The sequence below is a fragment of the Streptopelia decaocto genome (genome assembly GCF_964273445.1).
Source record: "Streptopelia decaocto genome assembly, chromosome: 1".
Taxonomy (NCBI): Eukaryota; Metazoa; Chordata; class Aves; order Columbiformes; family Columbidae; genus Streptopelia; species Streptopelia decaocto.
The window spans coordinates 66,503,133-66,525,997 of NC_138663.1; the positions used below are offsets into that span (position 1 = coordinate 66,503,133).

Sequence of the window (22,865 nt, forward strand, 5' to 3'; positions counted from 1 at the left end):
TAGGCAAGGGCTTCTGTAGTCTTCTTTTTCCACCTGTTGTGACAGACCCTGGGTTGGACTGCACCTCTGGGTTCCTTCCGAAGGGATCAGTGTAATTGACTACTGAAGGCAGTGAGTGAGCAGCTTCACAGGAAGATCTTCTTGTAACCCAGACAAATTTCTCAATGTTCTCAAGTGTCTCAGCTATTTCATCTCTTGTGACCCCTGCAGCCCAGTAGAAGGCCACTGCTTGTGTCAAATCAAGGAGAAGGAAGCACTGTCCTCTTCAACATAAAGAGTAACACAGCCTCACACTACCACCCTCAATACAGACAGTCCTAATACCATTCATCAGCTTTAGGAAAGCAGATATGATCCAGATTTTAACTTTGCCAGTGTGTTCAGATCTAGAGTTTTGGGGTGGCCTATGGCTGAAGACCAAGACAGAAACAGCATGGTTTGCATTCCTTCCTCCTTTCCCCAATCCAGTGAACATCCCCACAGCCTTGTGCAGCAGGCACAAAGCTCTACTTTTCCAAGTTCTAACCTATTTTTTCACTGCTGCTTCACTCACACTCTGATCCAATTCATGTCACTTCTCTTCCCTGAGGCCTTATTCCCTTTTCTATCTTTCTTCATTCCCATGTGGAAAACAGGATGACTTAGCAGCTTACGCATTTGGTTGTACAAGCTGAGATTACTCTAGGGCCACTTAAAATTTCTTCCCTATGAGGAATGAAAATTATTCCCATCCCTATACTTTGTACTCAGACATGGAACTTCTGAGGCAAGATCATTAAGAAAAGTAGGAGTTTGCCTTGACACAACTAACCCTATTGCATTGTTGAGCAGAATGATGGCTGGTGCTAAATGGCATTATGCCATTGAACTGCACCAAAGTCAGTGGAGGATCTAGCCCAATATGCTGCATTTTAAGACAACCAGATCCAGCTGTTTTGTAACAGCACAGCATTACTTTTCACAATACAACCTGCACTATCTATTTTTGTGCCTCTTGATCTATCACTCTCGCATTAAGTGTATTCCAGGAAATTACAGGCATTTGTTATATTTTGCCAGTCACTCCAGCAGATGTGCAAAAGAGTACCAGCAATGTGTACATAGGGTAGCCTATCCCCACCTTCCCTCTTTCCCCAAAGGATGGAGTGAGAGAGATTGCAGTCAATCCAGATACACAGGCAATAACAACAGCATCACAACCTGTTTACAGGAGAGCAGCAACCTACCAGTGTGGGACATGACAAAGTTGACACATGACTCTAGTCACTAGGCAAATACAGCTCCCCATGTGATGATGGTACAATCTATGTATGGAAAAGAACCAAGGTGCTAACCAGAGATGGTTAAAAGTTACTAGAACACACTTCCAAATGGTGTGGCCAGAGTTAGGTTCCTCAGTCTCAAAAGAAAAACCACATGGAACTCAGCTCCTGTCTATGTCTTGATGTTCTTCTTCAGGATGATGTCTACTCACAGAAGATGGTGTGGCTTCCAGCTCTTCTGCAGTTTTTGAACAGTCCAAAAACTCCCAACTTTTTTACACTCCCCGCCCCCCTCAGCTATCTCACTGTTTGCGGAGCCCAAATATAACGGCCTGAGCTGCTGTACAGTGTGCTTCAGCCTCTCAGATTCTTCAGTTCTTCCTGAAGAATATGAAAGCCTGGCAGAGATACATGCAGAAGAATTAACTCTGGAGCACAGACATATCTTTCCAAGGGAGAGCTTATTGTATTTGAACACAGAGCCTGCCCCATGGGGATGATCAGAAGATGAAACTACATACAAGTGAGTTAGTGTCGCAGAGAACAGAAAAGACAAAAGGCCTTTGGATTGGCATCACACTGCAAGAAAATTTGTAATAAAAGGCCACAGCCTCATTGCGGTCACTGCCAAAGGATGCTGGCATGAACAGGAATATTCCAGCCAAGGGACCTGCTCATTTGTCTCCTGTTCATATATTCTTGCTCCGTCCAGTTTCTTCTTTCGTTTACACTATTTTTTTACTTCCTGAATTTCCTGTTCCTTCTCTCGTGTCATTCTCCTTCTCTGTACAGCATGTTTGCCATCCGTTTTCCTTACAGTACAACTGTTACCTTTGTGGGGGTGAGTCTGTCTGCCTTTCTTTCTCCTTGTCTCTTTTTCCATCTCTTTGCCTTATCTCTCTCTGCCTTGTAAGCCACGAACAAATGAGTGGACAGAGGGTCCACAGAAACCACCTGTCAAGTTCAACAGAATACACCGTAGCATATTAAAGATCTGGAATGGCCCAATTTTGAGGGTGGGTGCATCTTGACTGATGCAGATCTTGTCAGATGATATCAGTAGAGTATTAAAATGAATGGCATGAGCTCCACCACAGTCCATCTGCTATTTCTTCATCAACCGTCTGTGCCCATTTTCCAGTGCTAGACATAGGCCTCTTTCCAAAGCTGTCATAACCTCTTCTTATGCATCTCTGTGGTGTTATCAGACAGAAAACACAGGGTACACCAGGTGTTTATGTTGCATTCCACTGGTAACAAGAAGCTGCCATACTAGAGGCAGGGAATTCTTCACAATGCAGGAGAGAGAACATGAGGATCATCTGCAAGCCATGAGTGAATCATCTAGTGTTAAAGCAACTAGCTTATCTCAATAGCTGTTGAAAGTGGCTCCCACAAATGTAAGGTTGTCTATGATCAATTCTCTTTCACTGACATTACCACTCCTGTGGCCCAAGAAATGGCAAGTGTTGTCACATGTAGGAGAAGAGTACCCGAATCCAAGGCTGAACTCCCCACATAAGCAAGAGAAGTAACAGAGGAATAGGAAGGACTAGAAGAACACGTGGCCAGGCAATGGCTGGATACAGCTTCAGGTTCTCAAAAAACTTTTGTCTGATGGGTTATCTTTGCAGTTTCAAAAGAGGATACTACAGATGGGTTTTCTTGGGCCTCTGTCTCCTGCCATCTTCCTCCTTCCTGAAGAAAGGTGTTGATAGAGGCAAATACAGCAACCCATGTGATAGAGAGACTCCCGTTTCTGTCAGAGATTTTTTTGCTGTTAAATAGCCCACCTACTCCGCACTTTAATTCCCCACCCTCATGTTCTCCAGACTTGCCTGGAAGTGGCTGCACCAGCCATTAGAGAGAAGGAGCAGAGAAATGCCTGTGTGGGAGATTGTGCCAACATGTACTGGTGGATCTTCTTTACAGGACTGGGACGCTGCATCTGAAACTCACCTCCTGTTTCTTTGGATGCTTCTAGAAAGAGCCATTCCTCCCAGGTCATAGTACTAGAAGAATTGCCAACTATACCTCCCTGCAAGAGATTCCCAAGGTTGTTGGTAACTATGATATTAAGGATGTTCTCTAAAGCATTTTTTTTAATATAGTTGTGTTTCCACATTTCCCCTTTGTGGTTCTGGGCCCAGGCTCCTGCAAAGCAATTAAAGCTGCTAGTCCTGACTGTACAAAACAACCATAAATAGCAAGGAATCTAGTCACTCCCAAGTTTAGGAAGAGCTCAAATCTGGGTCTAGACATTACTCCTTGCCCACATCTCTGTGTCAGACTGAAATCAAAACTCTGACAACTGTGAGCCTGAGGAATATTTATGTGAACTTTGCTGACCCATCCCTGACTGTTTGCTGCATCCCCACAACCTCCAATTGTAATATCTTGAATGGGATTATTAAGTCTACAGGGAGAAAAGAATAAGAAGTAGATGAGCTGTTAAGAAGCAGAAAAAATCCTCTCTTCATGCCTGTGACCTCAATAAGAAGAAAATAAGCACAAACAGTATATGCTAACAGAGCAGAAAAGTTGCTCAAACTTCTCCCATGTGTTCTCAAAAACAGTGCTGTGGAAGACTTTAATACGAATGAAAGAAGTAAGATTGAAGAGCTTTGGGTAAGAAGTCATTTATCCTCAGAGCACACAAGGCACAGACCATGGGCACAGAGGCTTGCTTTGCACTGGCATGTCCAGGTACTGAAAGCCTGACCTGAAGTGTTCTCCGTTAAGAATCAGAGGAGAATTCAGCCTCCATGGTCCACTAAATGTAGGAGCTTGCACTTGGCACTGCCAGCTGGGGGCCAATTAGTTAGAGTTATTATGCTGTTTTGTGTGGTAGGTTATAGATCTGATTTCATACAGACTAGAATCATTATCATGTTTCACACCTGAGCCAGAGCCACTTAATACCTCTGAGCTGAAAGGAAGCACTGACCTCTAGATTATATATCCAACATCCCGCCAGTGATTCTAAGACAGAAAAGCTAATTTCCCATTTCATGAACAGGATTTGCATTCTTTCTGTCAAGCAAGGTCAATCTTTTACAAGTTCAGACATAATATTAGGTAGCTCAGTTGTTTTTCTGTAATGCTTAAAGAGTGGTGGATACTGATGGAAAATCATCATTCCTCACCTGTTTTTTACTAAGATGCTTCAGTGGTATCTAAAAGGAGAATCGACTTGCAGAGTGGTTCCATTCTTATCAACTTCATGGGCCTCAACCGTAAGAGGTATTGTACTCAGAATCCAAACAAAGTCTTGTGGATTGCTCAGGAGGATCTAACTGTTAGAGGACATAGAGTGACCCAGGGGCAAAGTGAGAGCTGCTCCCAGGCTACAGCAGTGGGCAGCCAAAGAGGGACATGATGTTGTGTGCAGTGGATAATATTCATGGCTCTTTTGTGCCAATGTCTTCCAACATGATTTCATGGGGCAAAGAATAAAAGCATGTTCAATGGAAACAGAGAGTTCAGGTAATGAGACATAAAGAATCAGAGACATGAGACCTCCAGAAGTAAATTACATCAGATTTTGTTTTTTTAATCATGTGCTGCTTAGGGTGTAGCATATTCTTATGCAGCTTAGAGAGCTGAGCAAAGATCTTTGAAGGTTTGATTTCAAAGAATTGTCCAAAATCTGTCCAACCACTTTTCACCCTCCCACATACAAAAACAGAGCAGTAAGTACAAAGGACCTCTTCCACCAAGAACACATCTTTCTGTTTGAGTACTTTGGTAAGTCAGAAGTGGGTCAAGAGTTCTTTCACCAGAACTGCAAGGAAGTCTGGCTTGGTGATGTAGCCAATGGCTTACATGTCTTCTTACCACTAACTGGTGCTGTGATGCCAGGCAGTGACTAATCCAGTAGGCACATTAGAAACAAGCACACAGCTGTTTGAATCTAAATTATATTGAGTTACAATTTAATCGGTCTGTAATAATGAAGTAAACACTTGCCAGTTGCACCAATCATGTTTTAACCCTGATCTAAGCAGCAGTCTCCCTACTGGAAAGTGAGGAAATATTATGGGAGAATATGAGCAGAACTTGCCCAACTTTTCCATAGATGTTTCTGTAGATGTTTCAGACCCTAGCCCTTCTGCTCAGTACACATCCAAGCCCATTCAGAAGACTCTATTCAGATCCCCAACCTTTCCTCTTCCTGGGAGGACTCTGTTGCCTTTGCCTTAAAAGCAGGTCAAGTCTCATCTGCACTTCTTCCAGGTGGGAAGGACCTTCTCTTTCCCATAAATGCAGATGGAACATTCTTCCTTCCCAAAGAGCTATGTGGAATCTGATCCTGCCCTTCACCCAAATGTACCCAGATGCCATTCAGTCTCCTTTGTGACATGATCCTTCAGCGTTCCAGTGCTACCCCCATGTTCATTGCCAAAGCGGACCTGCCCCAAGCGCTTAAAGTTTTATGTAAAACTTTTCCCATCACTGGACCAGAGGTGATTTTCTACTGATTTCCTATTCAGCACCGCAGGCGAGCCAGAGGCAGGCTCTGAAAAGCCTGTGAAAGGCAACTGAATGAATATACTGTTCCCTCCAATTGTGACTCCATCATTTCCTCTCATTACTCTAATAGAAACAAATCTTTCTCATCTCAGCCCTATTACCTCACACAAAGGAAAATGGTATGTAATCCTGTTAGAGCTGGGCTGCTGCTGGACACATTTTAAGGTCATTGTTCTGGGATGCCAGTCTCCACTATGTGAGACTGGAAGAAGTGGAAAATGCAATTACTAGGCTATTCAAATCCCTAGAATGAAACCCTGCCGTTAACAGGCAGAAGCCAGCAAGAAAAAGAGCAGTTGCTTTATGAAATTATAGGGTTTGGCTAAATCAGAGTCTAATCAGCACTTCAGTAAAGGGGCATGGTTAGCTCCTACTGCCATCCACGGAGTCTCCTCATTCCCCTCAACCTGACCTTTGGCATTCCCAGTGGAAGCCCAACCTCCAGGATGGGTTATGGTCAGGAAGTCAGTGGTGTGCAAGTCCAATGGAGACAACAGTGGTCCACACCCAAGGTTTACACTGTACTTTGAAATGGGGAAGCCCTAAGAGTTCAGCAACAGGAATCTGCCTGCTGCTGGCATCACCTCATACTGTAATTTGGCTCTGAGCTTCTTGGAGACAGATTCTGGGATCACATTTGTCTCCTAATGTCCATGGCCTACAACACCAGTCTTGCTGATTGCTAGTGCAATGCAGCTAAGCTAGGTGGGAAGTTTGCATTGCTAAACTCAAAGAGCTGTAACCCCCCGCAATGAATTCACATGCCGGAGGAGAGAAGGGGCTAGCACTGCTTGTTGGCAGGCAGTGAAGCAAAGCAGAACAATACAAGTGGGAAAGATTGCAACTGCCTCATTGAGTTGGCTTCTATTGAGTGGTTAGACGCTGACATCTTCCTAACCATTCCCACCCAGGTGCAGCCAAGGCATTTTTAGCTGGATGAGTAGAAAAGAAAAAGTAAGAAATCTTGCAGGACAAACATGAGGAAAGACCACACAAGAACAACAATGACCATCACAAAGCACAAGTAGAGACAAACTTTCATCCCAGACTGTTCCTGACAGCCAAGCTCCTACTGTTATGCCCTGTGTTTTGTTCTCCTTCTGCTCCACACTTGAGCTGGTCTCTCCTGCTCATCCTGGTCTCTCCTGCAGTCAGGCAATCACTCTTATTCCTGCCTTGATGCTCCTCTTTATTTTCACCTTACCTGCTGTTTTACGCTCCTGCTGCCTATGTTCCTTCAGTCTCCCAAAGGATTTCTGTCCCACAAGATAAGGCTGGGTTCCTGCTGAAAGTGGGACCATTCTTGCAGGTCCCAGAAGGCAGTGATGTGGGCTCAGGTAAGGTTCCTGGTAGGGGAGGAGAAAGCAGGCAATCTCCACTGGAGTCTCCAAGTCCCTTGAAGAGACAAGAGTCGCTTCTCTGTTTATGCTCTTTATTAGTCCCTATTCTCTTTAATCGGCTTAGACTGATGAGCCAAGGCAGCGGTAGGGATCAGCCGGGCTGTTTAATTAAAGGATTGCAGCTCAGCCCTGCAGTTTGGGGGTTTGTATAAATGAGCTGCAAGTACATTATTTAATCTGCTGCACAGAGAGGAGTTGAGGCATTAATGAAGCAAACTCTAATTAAAACTAGACGGCTGATGGTTATTAGTGGCATCAGTTCTGACAGGATTTATCTCATTTAGGGAAACGCCTGATCATGGAGGGGGGAAAGAAAGAATAAACCCAAGCTGGTTTATCAAATTCACCACAGCACCACTTGTGACTGGCTGTCCATTCAGCAAGGCTCAGGAGAGCTGCACAGGGAGCTCCCATGTCCCAGGGTTTCCCATCAGGAGCCCTGATGAGCTTACTTAGGCATACGCCTGGCTCACCCAGAAACTGATTGCCTATTCAGGGTGTCTGACCCACATATTTTAGTCTTGATTGACTTTTGTTCTGCCCTGGTTCAATGGGGAGCCTGTTCATGATTTGAGCAGGGTGACAGGCTCTGTAATTGATATGATGAGCTTCTCCCAGCAGTGTATTGAGCCGCTCCAGAGCAGCATAGCTATCAGCTACAGGCATTGGCTCCACAGTGACTCCATGTTTTTCCCTCTCTGCCATTTTTTTTCTCTTCTCACTGCATTGTATATGTAACTTCAGATATGGCTGACTGCAGGACCTGTCAGAGGTTAGGAGGTGTTTTCTGGCCAGCATAAAGCTGACTGGTAAGTTTAATAGTCGTCCACGTGCTCTGTCTTTCCTCTGGCACAGTGGAAGTAGGGACATTCTTCTCTCCTGAGACAGTCACGTAGAAAGATTGCATAAAAAAGCTGCTCTGTTTCTGAAAGCAGAAATTCTGTATGCCTGTTTCTCACCTTCAAATAGCCATGGTGGCTTCAACCATCTCTATCTCTACATAGAATATTGTGTCACACACAGATTCAGGACTGATACTGGGACAAGTGGAGAGGACAAGAGAAAGCCTTGGGAAAAAAAGTAAGCAAAGAAAGCAGGAGGTCTCCAGAGTGGGACAAGCTACAAAATACATAAAATCGACAGGCATAGATGAGTGTAAGAAGCCCTTTAACTGGAGGCCTAGGTGCAACATGCTGCAGAGGTCACTGACATTCAGCCCCGCTTCTGAATTTCGTGGCTCAGACTCTTCTTTGGATGCAACTTGCCAAAGTTGTCAAATTACTGAAACAAATGATTGGTTCCTCTTCAATTTACCTGTCAAACCCCAGATAAGAGATTTCGTGGTTCCCACCACAGGGAGGGCAGGCAAGCTCAGGCTCAAAGGATGGGTAGGGCCTTTGGGAGTCACTGGGACAAAATGAAGGCCCGAAGCATGAACATGACAAAAAAGACCCTAGAGCTTAAGATGCTGTAGGAGTGACAGCCTTGTAGGATCAAGAAAATACTAGAAACTAAGGGAACTATGGCAAAATTAAGCCTTGGTTCAGACAAAATACAGCACATACATAACCAAAACTTTCTCTCTCCAGAAATGCAAGGGAGAGGTGCCTGTCCCTACCACAGAAACCTCTGCTGTCTCCTTGCTAGCATCTCCCCATCTGCCACAGAGGTGCAGCTGCAGATGTCCCAAAGGGCTGTCATGAAAACGACCAATCTTTGAAAGACCTCAGCACAAATATCATGAGGGTCAAGCCTTGTATCTTCATATACTAATAGGCAGGAGGGGTCCTGCTTCTTTATCCTGTCTTCAAGTGTGGCTGAATCCTACTTTTGAACATATGCACACACACAGACAAACACACAGACACAGGCACAGACATGCAGACACACACACACACACACATACCCATCATTCTCTTCACCATTGTCCAGCACTCACACTTTTCCTTGGAAGGAAATCAGAAACCATAGTCTGCTCCAGTGAGCAGAACAGACAAGAGAAATACCATTTAAAAATGCTGTAGCCTCACTATTGCAATTCAGCTGCCCAGTTCTGTCCAGAGCCCTCCCTAGTAACTCAGGCTTCTTACACAGATGCCAAGTTCAGATGTAAAAGTCTGGCAGTGTGATGAGGGAAATCTTTAGAAAGAAACCTGTTTGCTGTTAACAGAAGGGTGATGAGGCATGAGAAAAAGGAGTAGGTCTGTGAGATGGAGGTGTAAGAAGCTGTGAGAGGAGAAGGAGGTGGCAAGGATAGAGGGACAAGGCCAAGCACGGAAGTTTTATGCAGTATGTGCAACTCAGGTATTTTTGAAGCTCCTTGGACCTTGGCATTGATGTCGTTCACTGATAAGGGAGACCTATGGCAACTGCAGGTGTACTCACACCTGGCCACACTGGATACAAGTTGGTTAGAGTTAATGGTAGCTGCCTATAACTGTCCTTCACTGGCAAGCTCAAACCATTTCAACACATGTCAAACTGTGCCCCCACCTTGTCTCAGGGTGTGAGACAGAACCCTGAGTTTGTTTGGTGACTTTTGCTGTAGCTTAAAGGTTGTGGGTTTATACTGGTGTGTGTCCAGGCACCTTATAATGTGGGATAACTAATTCAAAGAAGAGTGAAGTATGTGTACGTGGGCGCCAAAGTGATGCAGAAGGGTAAAAAAAGGTACAAGTGTGGATGTGTATTGATAGAAGTAGATGTTTGAAGAGAGGCTGAAAGCATGTTTTTGGAGGTGCACGGGTGTGTGTGAAGGGAGAACAGAGGGGGTTTGTGAGCAATTACACAACATTATGAACAGTAATCTCTGAGAGGGAAAAGAGAGGGAGAGCAGTGCTGCAGACATGGGACACAGGGAAGGATTGAGGAGGATGGGCATGTATAATATGTGAGTTTTGTCTGGGACACGAAGATTAGTGATGGATGATAAGGAAGTAGGGGATGGAAAAGAAAAGATCTTGCTAGCAGCAATTTCCCACCTTGGTGAGGAGTCCGGAGATGAAGGCTTCTGTTCTGCATCAGCTGCCGGGCAACAGAACTGATGTAAAACTGTTTCATTCCTGTAAGAAAAAAACAAACAGTCAGTGTTTGGCTCACTCAGCAGAAAACTCAAGGGACAATGCCTTTCCTGGGGCTGTTCCAAGGGGACAGTAACTCGCAGTGATGCTGAAAGAGAAATCTGATTATTACTTGAATCTTTTGCAGTTCAAGGTGGTGGGGAGCAGGAGAGAAGGGGGCTGACAATTCTGTTCCCCTACATTATCTGTCCTGCTGCTGATGTCAAGCTGTAGAGAATGGGGCAAAAGCACTCTAATAAAAAGTTTTCCTTTTATCAGTATGTCTCATGATCCCATACATCTCATGAAGAACAGTTTTGCCTGTTTCTAACTTTTATTTCTTTTGGGACAGAAACATCTCTTTAGGTGTGTTTCCTTAGATATGTTTCATACACATTAAAACACAAAGAAGTTGGTCTTTTGTTGAGAGTGGCTAAACTATGTCTGCAAACATTTTTTCCTGAAACCTCTCTAGATCACAGAAATGGCCTCAGCACATCAGCAGTTGGCATTACCAGAAACACTAGTGGAAAACTGACAGGACAAGCACGAAAGGCTGAGATAATGAGAAAAGGAAGACATCGCAGCAAAGAAAAGCAAACCATAAGTAGTAACAATCTTAGCAAAACAGGAAAATAAGAGGCTAAAAATGTGTTTATTAGATAGGACAGGCAAAATAATTAATCCAAAGGAAGAAATACTAGACAAAACTTCCAAAACTGCTCACTAATCTTGAGTGACTTCTTGGGTCCCTCGCCTGGAAACATGTGTAAGGAGCCTGGTTTTCAGGGGTGTTGGGCACTTATCACAGCATTGGAACGCAGTAAGAGCTGCTCGGCACCTCTGAAAATGAGATCCTTTTAAGATACCTTCAGGAAGGTTCTTGAGGTGTCATAGGCAGCACAAATCAACAGCCAGTTTTGAACACACTGACCTTCACAATGAAAAGGAGTCACTAAAACCAGACAGTGTCAAAGGGGGAAAGTACTATAGGAATGAAAAAGAAAATGAAGAGAAGAAAATCAGGGGAAATAAAGCAGGCTGAATCCTCAGATGGCACAAAATCACCCTGTCTCTGAGTCAGTGGAACAGCACTTAAAGCACAGGGCTCGAATGGGGTCATCTCCTTTTAAAAATATTTTTGCAGCTTCTAACCCAGATACAAGCAGTAAAGCTTAGTCTCCTGGCTTGTCATGGGGTCTCACATTCTTCCAAAGGCCCTGCCACACTTTCCATCACTCTGAAGTGTGAAGCTTATCACCTTTGTCTTTCTCAAAATCTGACAGATATGGCCACAAAGATACCTAAATTACTGTTATTATACTGTTACCGGACACCTCCTCCTGGCCTCCCAGCTAGCTTAATATAACAAACTGCTTAGTTCTTCTGCATCCTTGGTTTCCAATGCATTCTCAAAAGGAATCTTTCCTTAGAAACAACAGTATCGGCAAGGAGCAACACAGCAGGGGGAAAATGAAAGCGTTAGCTTTACCTTACTGATCTCTGACCATGCCTTCAGTCCCTGCCAGCAACACGCAACCTACTGCAAAAGAGAGGACATGCTTGTGTGACATACCAATTCCATTTCTGTAACTACCCAGCTCACTTCCCTTCTCTCCTGCTAGCCTGGTTATTGCTAGTTCTCGCTATGTTGTTTCTAATTTAAACTTCTCAGGTGGCAAATATGTACCTGACTGGTGTGTCCATTACTTGTGTTATCTTTTTACTGAAGCAAGTGGTGAGATCACATTTAGGCCTACGTTCAAGCAGGCTCACACAAATACTCCAGCTCCTACATCTTGTCATTTTGCTTCCAGCTAGAATACATCAGGAATTTTCTGATAAAATTTTGGTTTTGCATAAAAACACTGATTCATCAAATTTAAACTATCTGGTGAAAACATCTTGGGATTCTTCAAATTACAGGGCTTTACTGAAATTTCCTGGCAGGCTGCTGGAGGGCCATGCCTCCATATCTCACATCTCTGGTGCAGCTGTGCCATACAGGCAGCCCATCGGAAAGAGGTCATCAGGTTTTCAAACCAACCCTTTGTTCTGCCCATCTCCCAGAGCAGCAATGCTGGGAGCTGGCTAGCACAAGAGGTGAGGAGCATCTGCACCCAGGCAGTCGGCTCTGCAGAGCAGCCCTGGAGTCAGACACCATCAGCTGCAGTGTGGAAATGCACAAGGCTCTCAGCTGATTCAGCGACAGCCGGCAATTCATTCTGAGGAACATGTTTGGTTTCAGGAATATTACATATTGGCATTTCCTATTGAATTTCATCTCTACAGAAACCCCTGGGGGGAAAAAAGAAAGTGTATTTTCAGATGAAAGTAAGAATACATTTTGAAATCATAGAATTATTTTTGGTTGGAAAAGACCTTTAGAATCATTGAGTTCAACCATAAACCTAACACTGCCAAGTCCATCTCTAAACCATGTCCCTAAGCACCACATCTAGAATTATAGAATCATTTCAGTTGGAAGAGACCCTCACGGTCATCAAGGCCAACCATAACATAACTCTAGCACTAAACCGTGTCCCTAAGAACCTCATCTAAACACAGGGATGGTGACTCCACCACTTCCCTGGGCAACCTGTTCCAATGCCTGACAACACTTTCCATGAAAGAACTTTTTCCTAATGTCCAACCTGAACCTCCCCTGGCACAACTTGAAGCCATTTCCTCTTGTCCTATCACTTGCTACCTGGGAGCACAGACCAACAACCTCCATGCTACAACCTCCTTTCAGGTAGTTGTAGACAGTGATAACATCTCCCCTCAGCCTCTTTCTCTCCAGGCTAAACAGCCCCGATTCCTTCAGCCGCTCCTCATCAGACGTGTTCTCTAGACCCTTCACCAGCTCATAAATGCAATCTTCCAAAAAACTGATGCCCCAAATTTCAGCCATTTCTAATTTCAACACTTCCCTAAATGAACTACACTGTTCTCTGCTTTTGTTTGAACAGCAGATGCACAACTCCAGTTCCTAATTACACGTGAAGAAGGCAAGTAACAGGGAGGGAAAATATGGGGAAAAAGAGGAAAGAAGAAGGACGGAAATACCTTGCTAGTGAAATACCTTGCTAGTTAATTATCAGCATAGAAACACAGGGAAAAGTAAAGGGGAAACAGGGAAAGGAAGAGTGTTGTGAAGTTACAGGACTTCAGGCTCAATTTACTGTGGGCGTTTTAAGAAAAAGCATCTCACAGGTACTCTTCAGAGAATCAGTATGCTCTGAGCACTGCAGCAGCACAATCAGCTGTTGACTCCCATTCTCATGATTTCTCATGTGTTTAACACTAACCTTGGGTATTTTCTGCCCAAACTGGAGTCCTCTTGAACCTCTGAGATCCCAAGATCTCTGGAGTAGTTGTTCACCTTGCATACCACTATCAGATGCTGATCATGCCCACTGGCAGAAATATGCCTCCAGGCCATTTGGGATCTTTAAGTGCCCTTCCAGGGGCCAGGGCTCCTATGCAGAAGCTACCAGGGAGGTGGTGAAGAGCAGGCACTGCCTGATAGAGGTAAATATTCCAAGACTCTGCAGAAAGCTCTTGCCCTGATTGGGGTCGGGGATGGATATCTTATCACTCCTATTAAATCTGAGTTCCCCAAATGTCCAAGAACAGTTTGAGCTCTGAGTTTATTTAATTTTTCCTTTTACAGCTTGCTTCTCTTTCTCTTTCATGCTACCCAGGCATACACCATAGGGACTGGGTTCCACCTTGTAGACTATCCCTGTCCATTATCCTCTTTCTTTCCATCTCTTGATCCTGCATAGATCTGATATTTTGCAAACCCATGCCCTCACCTTTGCAGCACAGCATGCATAGCCCAGACAGGAGCTGGGAGATGAAGGTTTAACTTGATATGGAAGAAGTGGACCTGTTCCCACCCTGAAGAGGCTGTATTAATTGTTACCTGGACAAAGCAGCTCTCATCTGGGTGTAAAAGGCAAGTAACCCAGGGCCTTACTATCACTTCTAAGCCTAAAATAAGTATCCTAGTAAAGTAGCTATCTTCTTAACTGTGTAAGTCTTCAGGTAAGATGTTATTTTTGCTGCTGCAATTCAAGAAGGCCTGGCAGGCTTGTAATAGCAGGTGGCTACCTGGATTTCATTCCTCTGTGGTGGTGTCAACCTTTGCACTTTTAAAGTAAGTCTTGAGATATTTAGTATCTGTCTTAAGTCATATGTGTAAGACTTTTGGTGGTGTTTTGTTTTGTTTTCTGTGCTTTCTTTTTATTTTGTTTTTAAACACATCTTACTTCATAAGTCAGAAAGGCTACATGAAACTTGAACGTGCAGTCTCTGAAGAATTAAACACCAAAAAGCATAAGGTTTGTTTTGCCTTTGAAAAACAGGGAGGAAGGCAACGTGTCTTCAATCCAGTGACAGTGGATTCAGACTCATTACTTTGGGGTGCTGATCTGTAATTTTACTTTTCTTTTTAAATACTTCAGGTAGGTGGCAGTGGTCTATCCATTAAAAGGGTAGGTCCAGGGCTTGCTTTTTTGCCTTTCTGTCTCTTCCTCTATGTCCTCTGCCTTGCCTTCCTCAGACTTGTAAACCATCACAGAGACTGCAGTTAAACATACGCTGTTGTGGGCAGGTCGGGCAGGTGATTGGGAAGACAAATTATTTCTCCCATCTGTCAGGATACTGTTGAACTGTTTGTTGCTTTAAAATCAAACAAATTATTATCTCTTGGGCTGCATCCCAATGAAAGCTTGGAAAGGAAAAGCCAGAAAGAAGAAAAGTGTTCTGGGTGAGTGAAGAGGAGTTGGGTGGTACAAAAGAGGAAGAGGCTAACAGGGATGGGAGCGATACCAAAGGGCCTATTGAGGTAAATCTTGCCAGCACTATGTGAGTCGTGTGTCAAGAAGCAACAGAGGACAAAGGCAAGCACAGATGCAAAAGGAGGACTGGAAACAGCCTGAGCCTGTCAGTGCCTTGCTCTGTCTAGCTGGGATGCATGCTCCAGAGGCAAGGATTTGACAGTCCAGACCTATCTCAAATGCAGAGAAAGCCATGCTTGGCCCAGTAGTAACGCGTGCTGTCAATTGAAACGTTAGCCTCCTCTCCTCTTAGAGAAAACAACTGTCTGTATTTTATTCAGTTGTCTTTGGCATTGCTCCTGACAAGAGGTATCCTCCAGACAGCTGCCTGCAGCCTCAGTCGGGGTATCTGTGAATGAACTGTCTGGCCAGAGCAATTCCCGCTCTGTGATGAACTTTAGAGAGGCCTGTGCCAAACCTCCTGGCTAGCACAAGCTGTCTAGTCAGCTCAGGAGCTAGCTCTACCTTTCTGGTTTCTTAGAAAGTTAGACTGTGCTGCAAAGGGACTCTCTGAGTCATGGTGCCTTGGTCTTTACAGCTATGGATCCCAAAGAGCCAAGCATCTTTCTTCTTAAAAATGGGTACAAGAGTTGAGCTCCAAAAACTGCAAGTCTCTGTGGCTACCTAGATCGCATATCACAGGGGCAAGGGAGTGCAAACTCCCCTAAAATTGCCTTAATGCTCTTTCTTTCCTTAAGACAAGTGTCTGGGTCTTTATGTTCATTTAGTGTTGTTGCCCATCCTAAGTACCAGTGCTTACTAATTTGGCATTGATGACAGGTGTCCTGAGACAGAGATGCCTGTGTGCTGAGAGCTGTATTACTGTAAACAAGTCTAACCACTTTTTCTTCTTCTCCTGCCCCACGCAAAAGCAAACCCCCCATCCAGACAGCATATGGAAAACGGTGGTGCTCCCTGCTCTTCATCAGTCAGCTTTAATTAAACAAATATCCAGGGTGGCCTGCTCCCATAGATAAAGAGCAGCCCTGTGGTTTTCTGCATTAATGATTTTAGACTACAATAAATGCCAAAGCAAGAAAGAATGAAAATTCCTCTCACTACAAGTACACAGAGCTCACTTCTCTCTAACACGCTTGCACCCCATCATGACTGCTGCCTTGGCCTTGGCTGGTTATGTAGGACGGCTGGCATGGCCTCAAGTGCAAGAACAATGAAGATCAGTGTGTTCTCCAGTTGCCCATACTTGCCTAACCTCTGTAGCCTGGCACTTGGGCCCTACTGACCTGCATATTCAATAGCCTTGCCCATGGCCCAAGCGCACATCAGTTCTTAGAAATCCAACAATGCTGAAAGGCAAATGGTGCTCCCTCAAGAAATGTTCTATCAGAAAATAATGAGTCCAACTCACATAGCCTTTCTGGTTTCTCTCTAAAACTCCACCTTTTGAAGAAATGCTAGAGGCTCTGACCAGAAGTCATTGTTTATAGTGCTAGATATCTCAGCTTTCCTGGAGTCTTTTGCTACTTGTCTCTTCTCTGGCATTTTTTCAGATAGCTGCCAAGAGAACAGATGGACTCACAGACAATCATGGCCTAGAACAGGAAGATTAAAGGCAGAAAGAGTCAAAGGAGAACCGAACATCTCAAATGAAGTTTTACTGGCTGTTATGAGGACTGGAGAATCACAAACAGGAAATATTTAGCAATGCTAAGTTTATGAAAGGCCTGTTGCATGATCTCCCTCAAAATGTATAGCTCAAGGCTACCCCTACCTAACGACAGAGCTGTGACACAACGTAGCTAAGATTAGCTGCAGGCCTTACTCCTTCTATCATCTTCCTCCTGTGCTAGATCTATTTCTGACTCCAGTCAACCTGGAGCTGAGAGTTGAAGTGAGACCTGAAAGAGGCAGTGTTTCCAAAAGAGTACGTTTTAGCAGCTAGCTGTTTCTCCCCTGGCTCTTCACTTTTCACTCCAAAATGCCTTCACTAAAACTTCCTATCTGTCTTAATTACCTGTCTCTATTGTAGGTCATCAGACTGGTATTTAGGAGGGAGCTGAGTAGGAGCAGAGTTTATGTTGTAGGGAAACCATACACAATTTAGAATAAATTCAAGGTGATTTCTGGAACTGAAGTTCTTTAACTCCCTGTAAGTCTGATGACCTCCTCATCATTATGGGATACTGTTGATGGCAAGAATTTGACAAGATTCAGAGAGGAACTGGACATTTTAAAGACTATCCGATGAGAATACTTGATGCAGATTCTTCCCAAGGCCAATGTGTAGGACTCAAACATTTCAGCATTAAAAGAAAGCTTTTATGGGTTTCCCATGGCTCTCCACTATCTCTGAAAAACAGCTACACAAACCAGATTCACAACTCTGACTGTCTGAGAAATCCTGTGTTAAAGGGTAAAGGGCTTAGAAGCCAAGATATTGAAATGTCAGAGCACAACAAGACTGAAACTGTCATTTTATTTTACATTCCCAGTAACCTCAACAATTCCAATCTAAGTGTCCCTGGGGTGCATTTTAGGAATGGACTGATTTGGTAATCTTCTCTAAATCCTCAAAGACTTCTGGATTAAGTAAAAAAATGCCCCAGTATTAATCCCTAAAGAGGAGAACGAGACTGAAGTAGTCTGGAGTCCATTTGCATGGTAGATTGCTGAGGATGAAACTACAACAAACGAAGCAGGAGGAAGAATTAAGCAAATTATAATAGGAAGATGATTTGGAATTTGTGTGTGTTGACCCAGCAAGCTCTTAGGGACACCCTTAGAGTCCTTTGGTTTTATTTCCCCTTCCCTAACTTCTTAGACTGTGCCTCTCCCTACATTCCACAACTTTTGATTTATGGCTATAGCTTTACTTTGCTCTGCAAGTCATCACTGCCTTAACTCCTCCATGAGAACCAGCCTCTCAAGTGGCAGTGACTGTTCTTAGTCATTTAACTATCTGGAAGGTCAGTGTCATATTTGTAAAGGGCTTGCATATGCCAGTGTAGTCTATGCAGAACCACTTTATATCTGTTCCATGTCCTCGTCATTGACTCTCTGGTCTGTTGCCTACAGGGATAGATGTTCATAATGTTTCTCTGTGCAGAGTGCCAGTTACATCATCCAGATTTAGGATTTTCTTAATTTATTTCAGATCAAGGATTGTCTAACTCTGTCTGCAACCCTTCACAGGCTTAAATATCGAATTAATTGTATGGAAAAAATGAAGATGTATGTAGATGATGTCTAGATGCCAGCACATAACTACTGCCTACAAAAACAAATTGCTGAAGAAACCATCTGGCAGTGTCAGCATGATCAACAAAAGTATAACATAGATGTCCAACCTTGCCAGGATGCATGGTAGCCCGTCTTTCAGTTCACTTGAGTGCCTAGCATTCCACAGCTCTTTCTTTAGACTTCTTAAAGTTGTTCTTCCTTCTTCCCTCCTCCATCCCCCAAATTTGTGCTGGGAGGGGTGAAGAGGGAGGAACTTAACTGGAGCATCTATTCTCTCGACTTGGTTGCCAAAAATGAAAAATCACATAGGCTTCGTAGTCTGGAAATTGGCCTGCCTTGAACACCTCATGAGTGTTGGAGTGAATGTTTTCTTCCATGATGTTTCTCTAGCAATTCGATGATCAAAAGATCAGAGCTCATCTTCTAAAACCTACTTAGCACCTGCTTAATCATCATATTGTTTCTTGGTACAGATTTGTTTTAAATCATACATCCTTTGTATAGCATTACTATAAATTTGTTTTTCTAATGCTAAGGGATGGGATGAAGACAGGATTCCAATTGACAGAGCGTTCCCAGTTTCTCACTAGAATATGTTGATTTTAGAGACCCTATAAAATATCTTAAGCCAAATTCACCTCTGTAGTATAAAATACCATATGCATACACTACTGTTTGGAAAGTGAAAATTCAATGTGACATGCTGACGCAAATGTGTGTCTTTGAGCTATTGTTGGTTCTTCAGAACAGCACAGCTTGGAAGGATAAGCACAAGGCACCGCACTGAGGAAACGGAATTTCCTGTGCTGGAGGAAGAAAATCTGAGCCAATGCTGCTGTGATCTGATCTTTTTTTGGTTAACTAGCTGGGTTACTATAACAGATATGTCAAATATGCCATTCATTTATCACCATCTGCTTCTAGGAATAGAGATATTAATGCCATATCTTCCTGAACAGTTGGTTTCTCAGCTTACTTTAGTCCATATATGTGCCAGGCATTTCTCCTGTATCTACTCACTCTTAACTTAAAGAAATTCTTAGGAAAAAGTGTGAGCATGACTGGCAGATGAGTGCATGGATTTCAGAAAGACTTCAGGGTGTTTTGCACCATCTCCAGTGTGAAGAACATGACTGGTGGACAAATGTGTGTGGATGTGTATTAAAGAGAGCCTGAGCATGTAGTGTAGAGTTCATGGGTTTGGGGTCAGAGTCAGACATGCGTCCGGAAGATGGTGAAAATGAGCTGTGGCCTCTTGTGTGCAGGCTTGGTGGGGTCTGCTCCTCTGCCATAGACCTAGACACTCACTTTTCTCTTGTTGGTGACAGGCTACTTGGCAGAAAATTCCTTACTCAAGGATCTAAGCTCCAGATGTCACTAGCAAGACAGAGGAAGATTAGAAAGATGTCACCTGTGGATTCACTGTATTCAGTGAAAATTGTTGCTGACAACTCCATTTTGTTACCCAGAAACACTTGAAGGAAATCTAATCCATTTGTTAAGCCCACAAGGAATGGTTGGGCTAACTGCCAAATTTTTCCTACGTGCTAGAAATGGGTGAGAGCAGAAAAAGGAATGGAAGGAGCAGCTGGTATTCACACATACCCCAGGAATCAACTGGAGAGGGAGAGTCCACACTGCCTTCTGGGTCCAGTCTGCCAGATAATCTCCTTGTGACAGCCAGAAGCGAAGTCTGGGGGTGGCTTTTGGACCCACTTTTCATGCTACATGGTGCATTACTCTGTGCAGTTCTGTGGCTCTTGATGCCTCAGCTACAGTGGGATGAAATAACCTACTTAAGGTGAACTAAGTACGATACACTCACTCTCAGTTATCTGTGGACTAAAGTCATTATAACCAGGGTCAGTTTAGGTGACAGAAATTGTCCACAGGAGGAAACTTAAGGTCAAGTATCTACTGTACAAAGTCTGATCCTTAAAGAAGTAAACATAATGTATTGCATACACATGCAGTGCCTTAACAAAAGGCAGCAGCTTGAAGAGATTTGGAAACAATACTCAGCTTGGACAGAACAAAACATTCAGATTTGGGAAACGTGTCTTGCCTGGGAAAAGCTAGCATTGCTGAAAGCTTTCTGCAGAGGGGTGCTTGTATCTGGGATGTAGCTGCGTTGGTCTCTCTTATAAAACTACAAGTTGAGGAAATGCTCGTTAGGTTTATGGAGGATAGTTCTCATGCTCTCCTATTTGCTCAGTGGAAGTGATTCACTCAGAAGCTTCTCTCCTTACTATTACTTTCTTTCCTAAGGCACAGTAGGAACAGGGATGAGAGAACTGATTGTACTTGCTAAGTAATTCCCAGGAAGAAACTTCCTGGGTGGAAGAGGGTTTGTCATCAGCTGCTAGAGAGGTTGGGAGGTTCTGCCTCTCCTGAAATGTCTTTGAATCACATGTCAATCCTCCCCATTCACTCCATTTAAATTGGATTTTTCTCTTCCAGAGGAACATCAGCCACACAGAGCATGGCTGTCTGCTAACTGGATTGGCCCTTTGTGAGCATAAGAGGAAGAAGGCAAAGAGGCCATGATGGGAGGAACTGCTGTATGTTGGACTATGCAACAGCTCAGTATGCACCATCAGTCTTGTTTAGTTCCTCTTTCAATGGTGGAAACAATTGATGACTTACTGTGATAGACAAGTTACAACAACATTTGCTCTAACTTGCTAGCAGGGTGGATAGTGGTACTTAGGAAAAACAGCTACTTGAAAAGAGCAATCTGATATTCTAAGTGTATATGTGCACAGCTAATCATGTGGAGGAGATCCTCTAGTGACACATACAACGCTCACTGGGAGTGAGCAAAGGCTTAATAAGTTGTAGCCAAAACCATACTTCAGATATCACAACTAGGAGGCTGCTATCTAAATCTGAAGCATTTGTGAGGGGGAGTTTGTGTATGTGCCTGAAATAATTTCAATTAAATAATTACCATAAACAGAACTTCTATTGATTAATTTCTTAATGGAAATATGGTATATTCATACAAAACTACTTTTCCAAGACAACATGTGCCTTTTTTCAAGACAACATCCCTTATTTCCAACTATCTTCAATATAATCACTTCTTTTAAAGGTTATATATGTAACGGAATAATTACATGTCTGCAAATGCATGCTGATAGCAACCTCCTGTAGCTTTGAAACATCTTTTCATACCTCTTCTGTTTTGTAGTATACAAAGGCCCTTTCTTCTTTGTTCAAATAATAGATTTATAATTACATAAAATGGAAATAGCTGGCAAAAGCTCACTCTTAATTATACCGATGAGCATTCTCCATATCCCCTCCAGTTCTTCATATAATAATTATGGTTTGTCAGCCTAATACCAATGAGTACGTTGTCCTCCTAAAGAGATCCAAAACTAGCACTCTGCCCAAATGCCCTGCAAGCAGAATAAACACCTTTTTTCTCATCTCCTATTTTGGGCTGATATGTATGAACACTATAAAAAAAAACTAAGGCTTCTGTTAGTCGAGCTGGCAACCCTTTTCATAATTACCAGGACTGTGAGATATAAATGGAATTTAGGTCTCTCCCTCAGTTAGAAGAAATTATTTTTACTTCTTGAATAGGTGTCAGAATTGGACTCAGTTAAAGGATTTTTGTTATGACTGAGTATTATATCTGTTTTTAATCGGGCTTAGACTTCTTACTGGCTTTACACTCATGTGGCTCTTGTTTAACCCCTTAGCACAGGAAGAAAGCCCTGGAATTTTCCAGAGGCTAAAATCAAACTGTCCCTCAGAACTGGAGAATGACACAAAGCTGTATGAAGGAGTGCTGTTCGATAATTCGAAAACCCATAAACATGCAAATTAGCTGCATACACAGAAATGGCTCACCACTGAGCTCTTCATGCACCTTAGCAACACTGTCATATGTAGACTTGCTCCTGCATGGACATGCATGACAAAATTTGCAGCCTGTATCAAGGCAGTTCTGTGTCCTTGCACGCAGCTCTGTATTCAGTGCAGGATACCAGAGTAGCATGACAGTGAATTGCACCAGCTGTAAAAGACAAGCTTAAAAGCTTGTTACAACCACATCGGGCTGATGCACTAAATTTAAGTAGTGGTTTTATTCTGTGAACTCACCAAAGATTACCAAGATTGTTCTGTGGGGTAAGTTTTGGGTACCTAGTACTGAACTGCTCAGACTCTCCTGCATGTTGAGGTTTGCCACAAAACATTATAACAAGGGGAATGCAGTGAGAAACATCATGGCTTGGCTTGGCTTGACTTCGCTCAGCTTCTCTTGTCTTGCAGAAGGATGCTTCAGGTCCTTGGTTTGGGGCCTTGGCTATGGAAACCCAGTTACTACCAGACTTGCAGGTATCTGGGTCTGTTGCATCAATGGCACCTGCAATTGAAAGTCGAGTGGGAAGGACAACAATTAGTACTAGAAATGTAAAACTGGACATAGGCTGCTTGGTGACATACACAAACCTAAATTTTGCTGTTCTCTGATCCCTCAGAGCTGAGCTGCTTCTGCTGTGAAAGGGTGAAGAGCAGAGGAAAAGTGCAAGACCAGTTGCAGAGCTG

General features: G+C 43.5%; 1 protein-coding gene across 1 annotated transcript in view; it reads right to left on the reverse strand.

Annotated features, from left to right (window-relative positions):
* The window catches only part of IQSEC3 (IQ motif and Sec7 domain ArfGEF 3), a gene marked incomplete at its 5' end in the record, with an annotated part of 101,145 nt that overhangs the window by 45,443 nt on the left and 32,837 nt on the right, over window positions 1-22,865 (reverse strand). Inside the window, one exon of the mRNA XM_082059822.1 lies at window positions 10,177-10,257. Within this exon, the coding sequence (XP_081915948.1) occupies window positions 10,177-10,257 (81 nt within the window). The remainder of the gene's footprint in view (window positions 1-10,176; window positions 10,258-22,865) is intronic.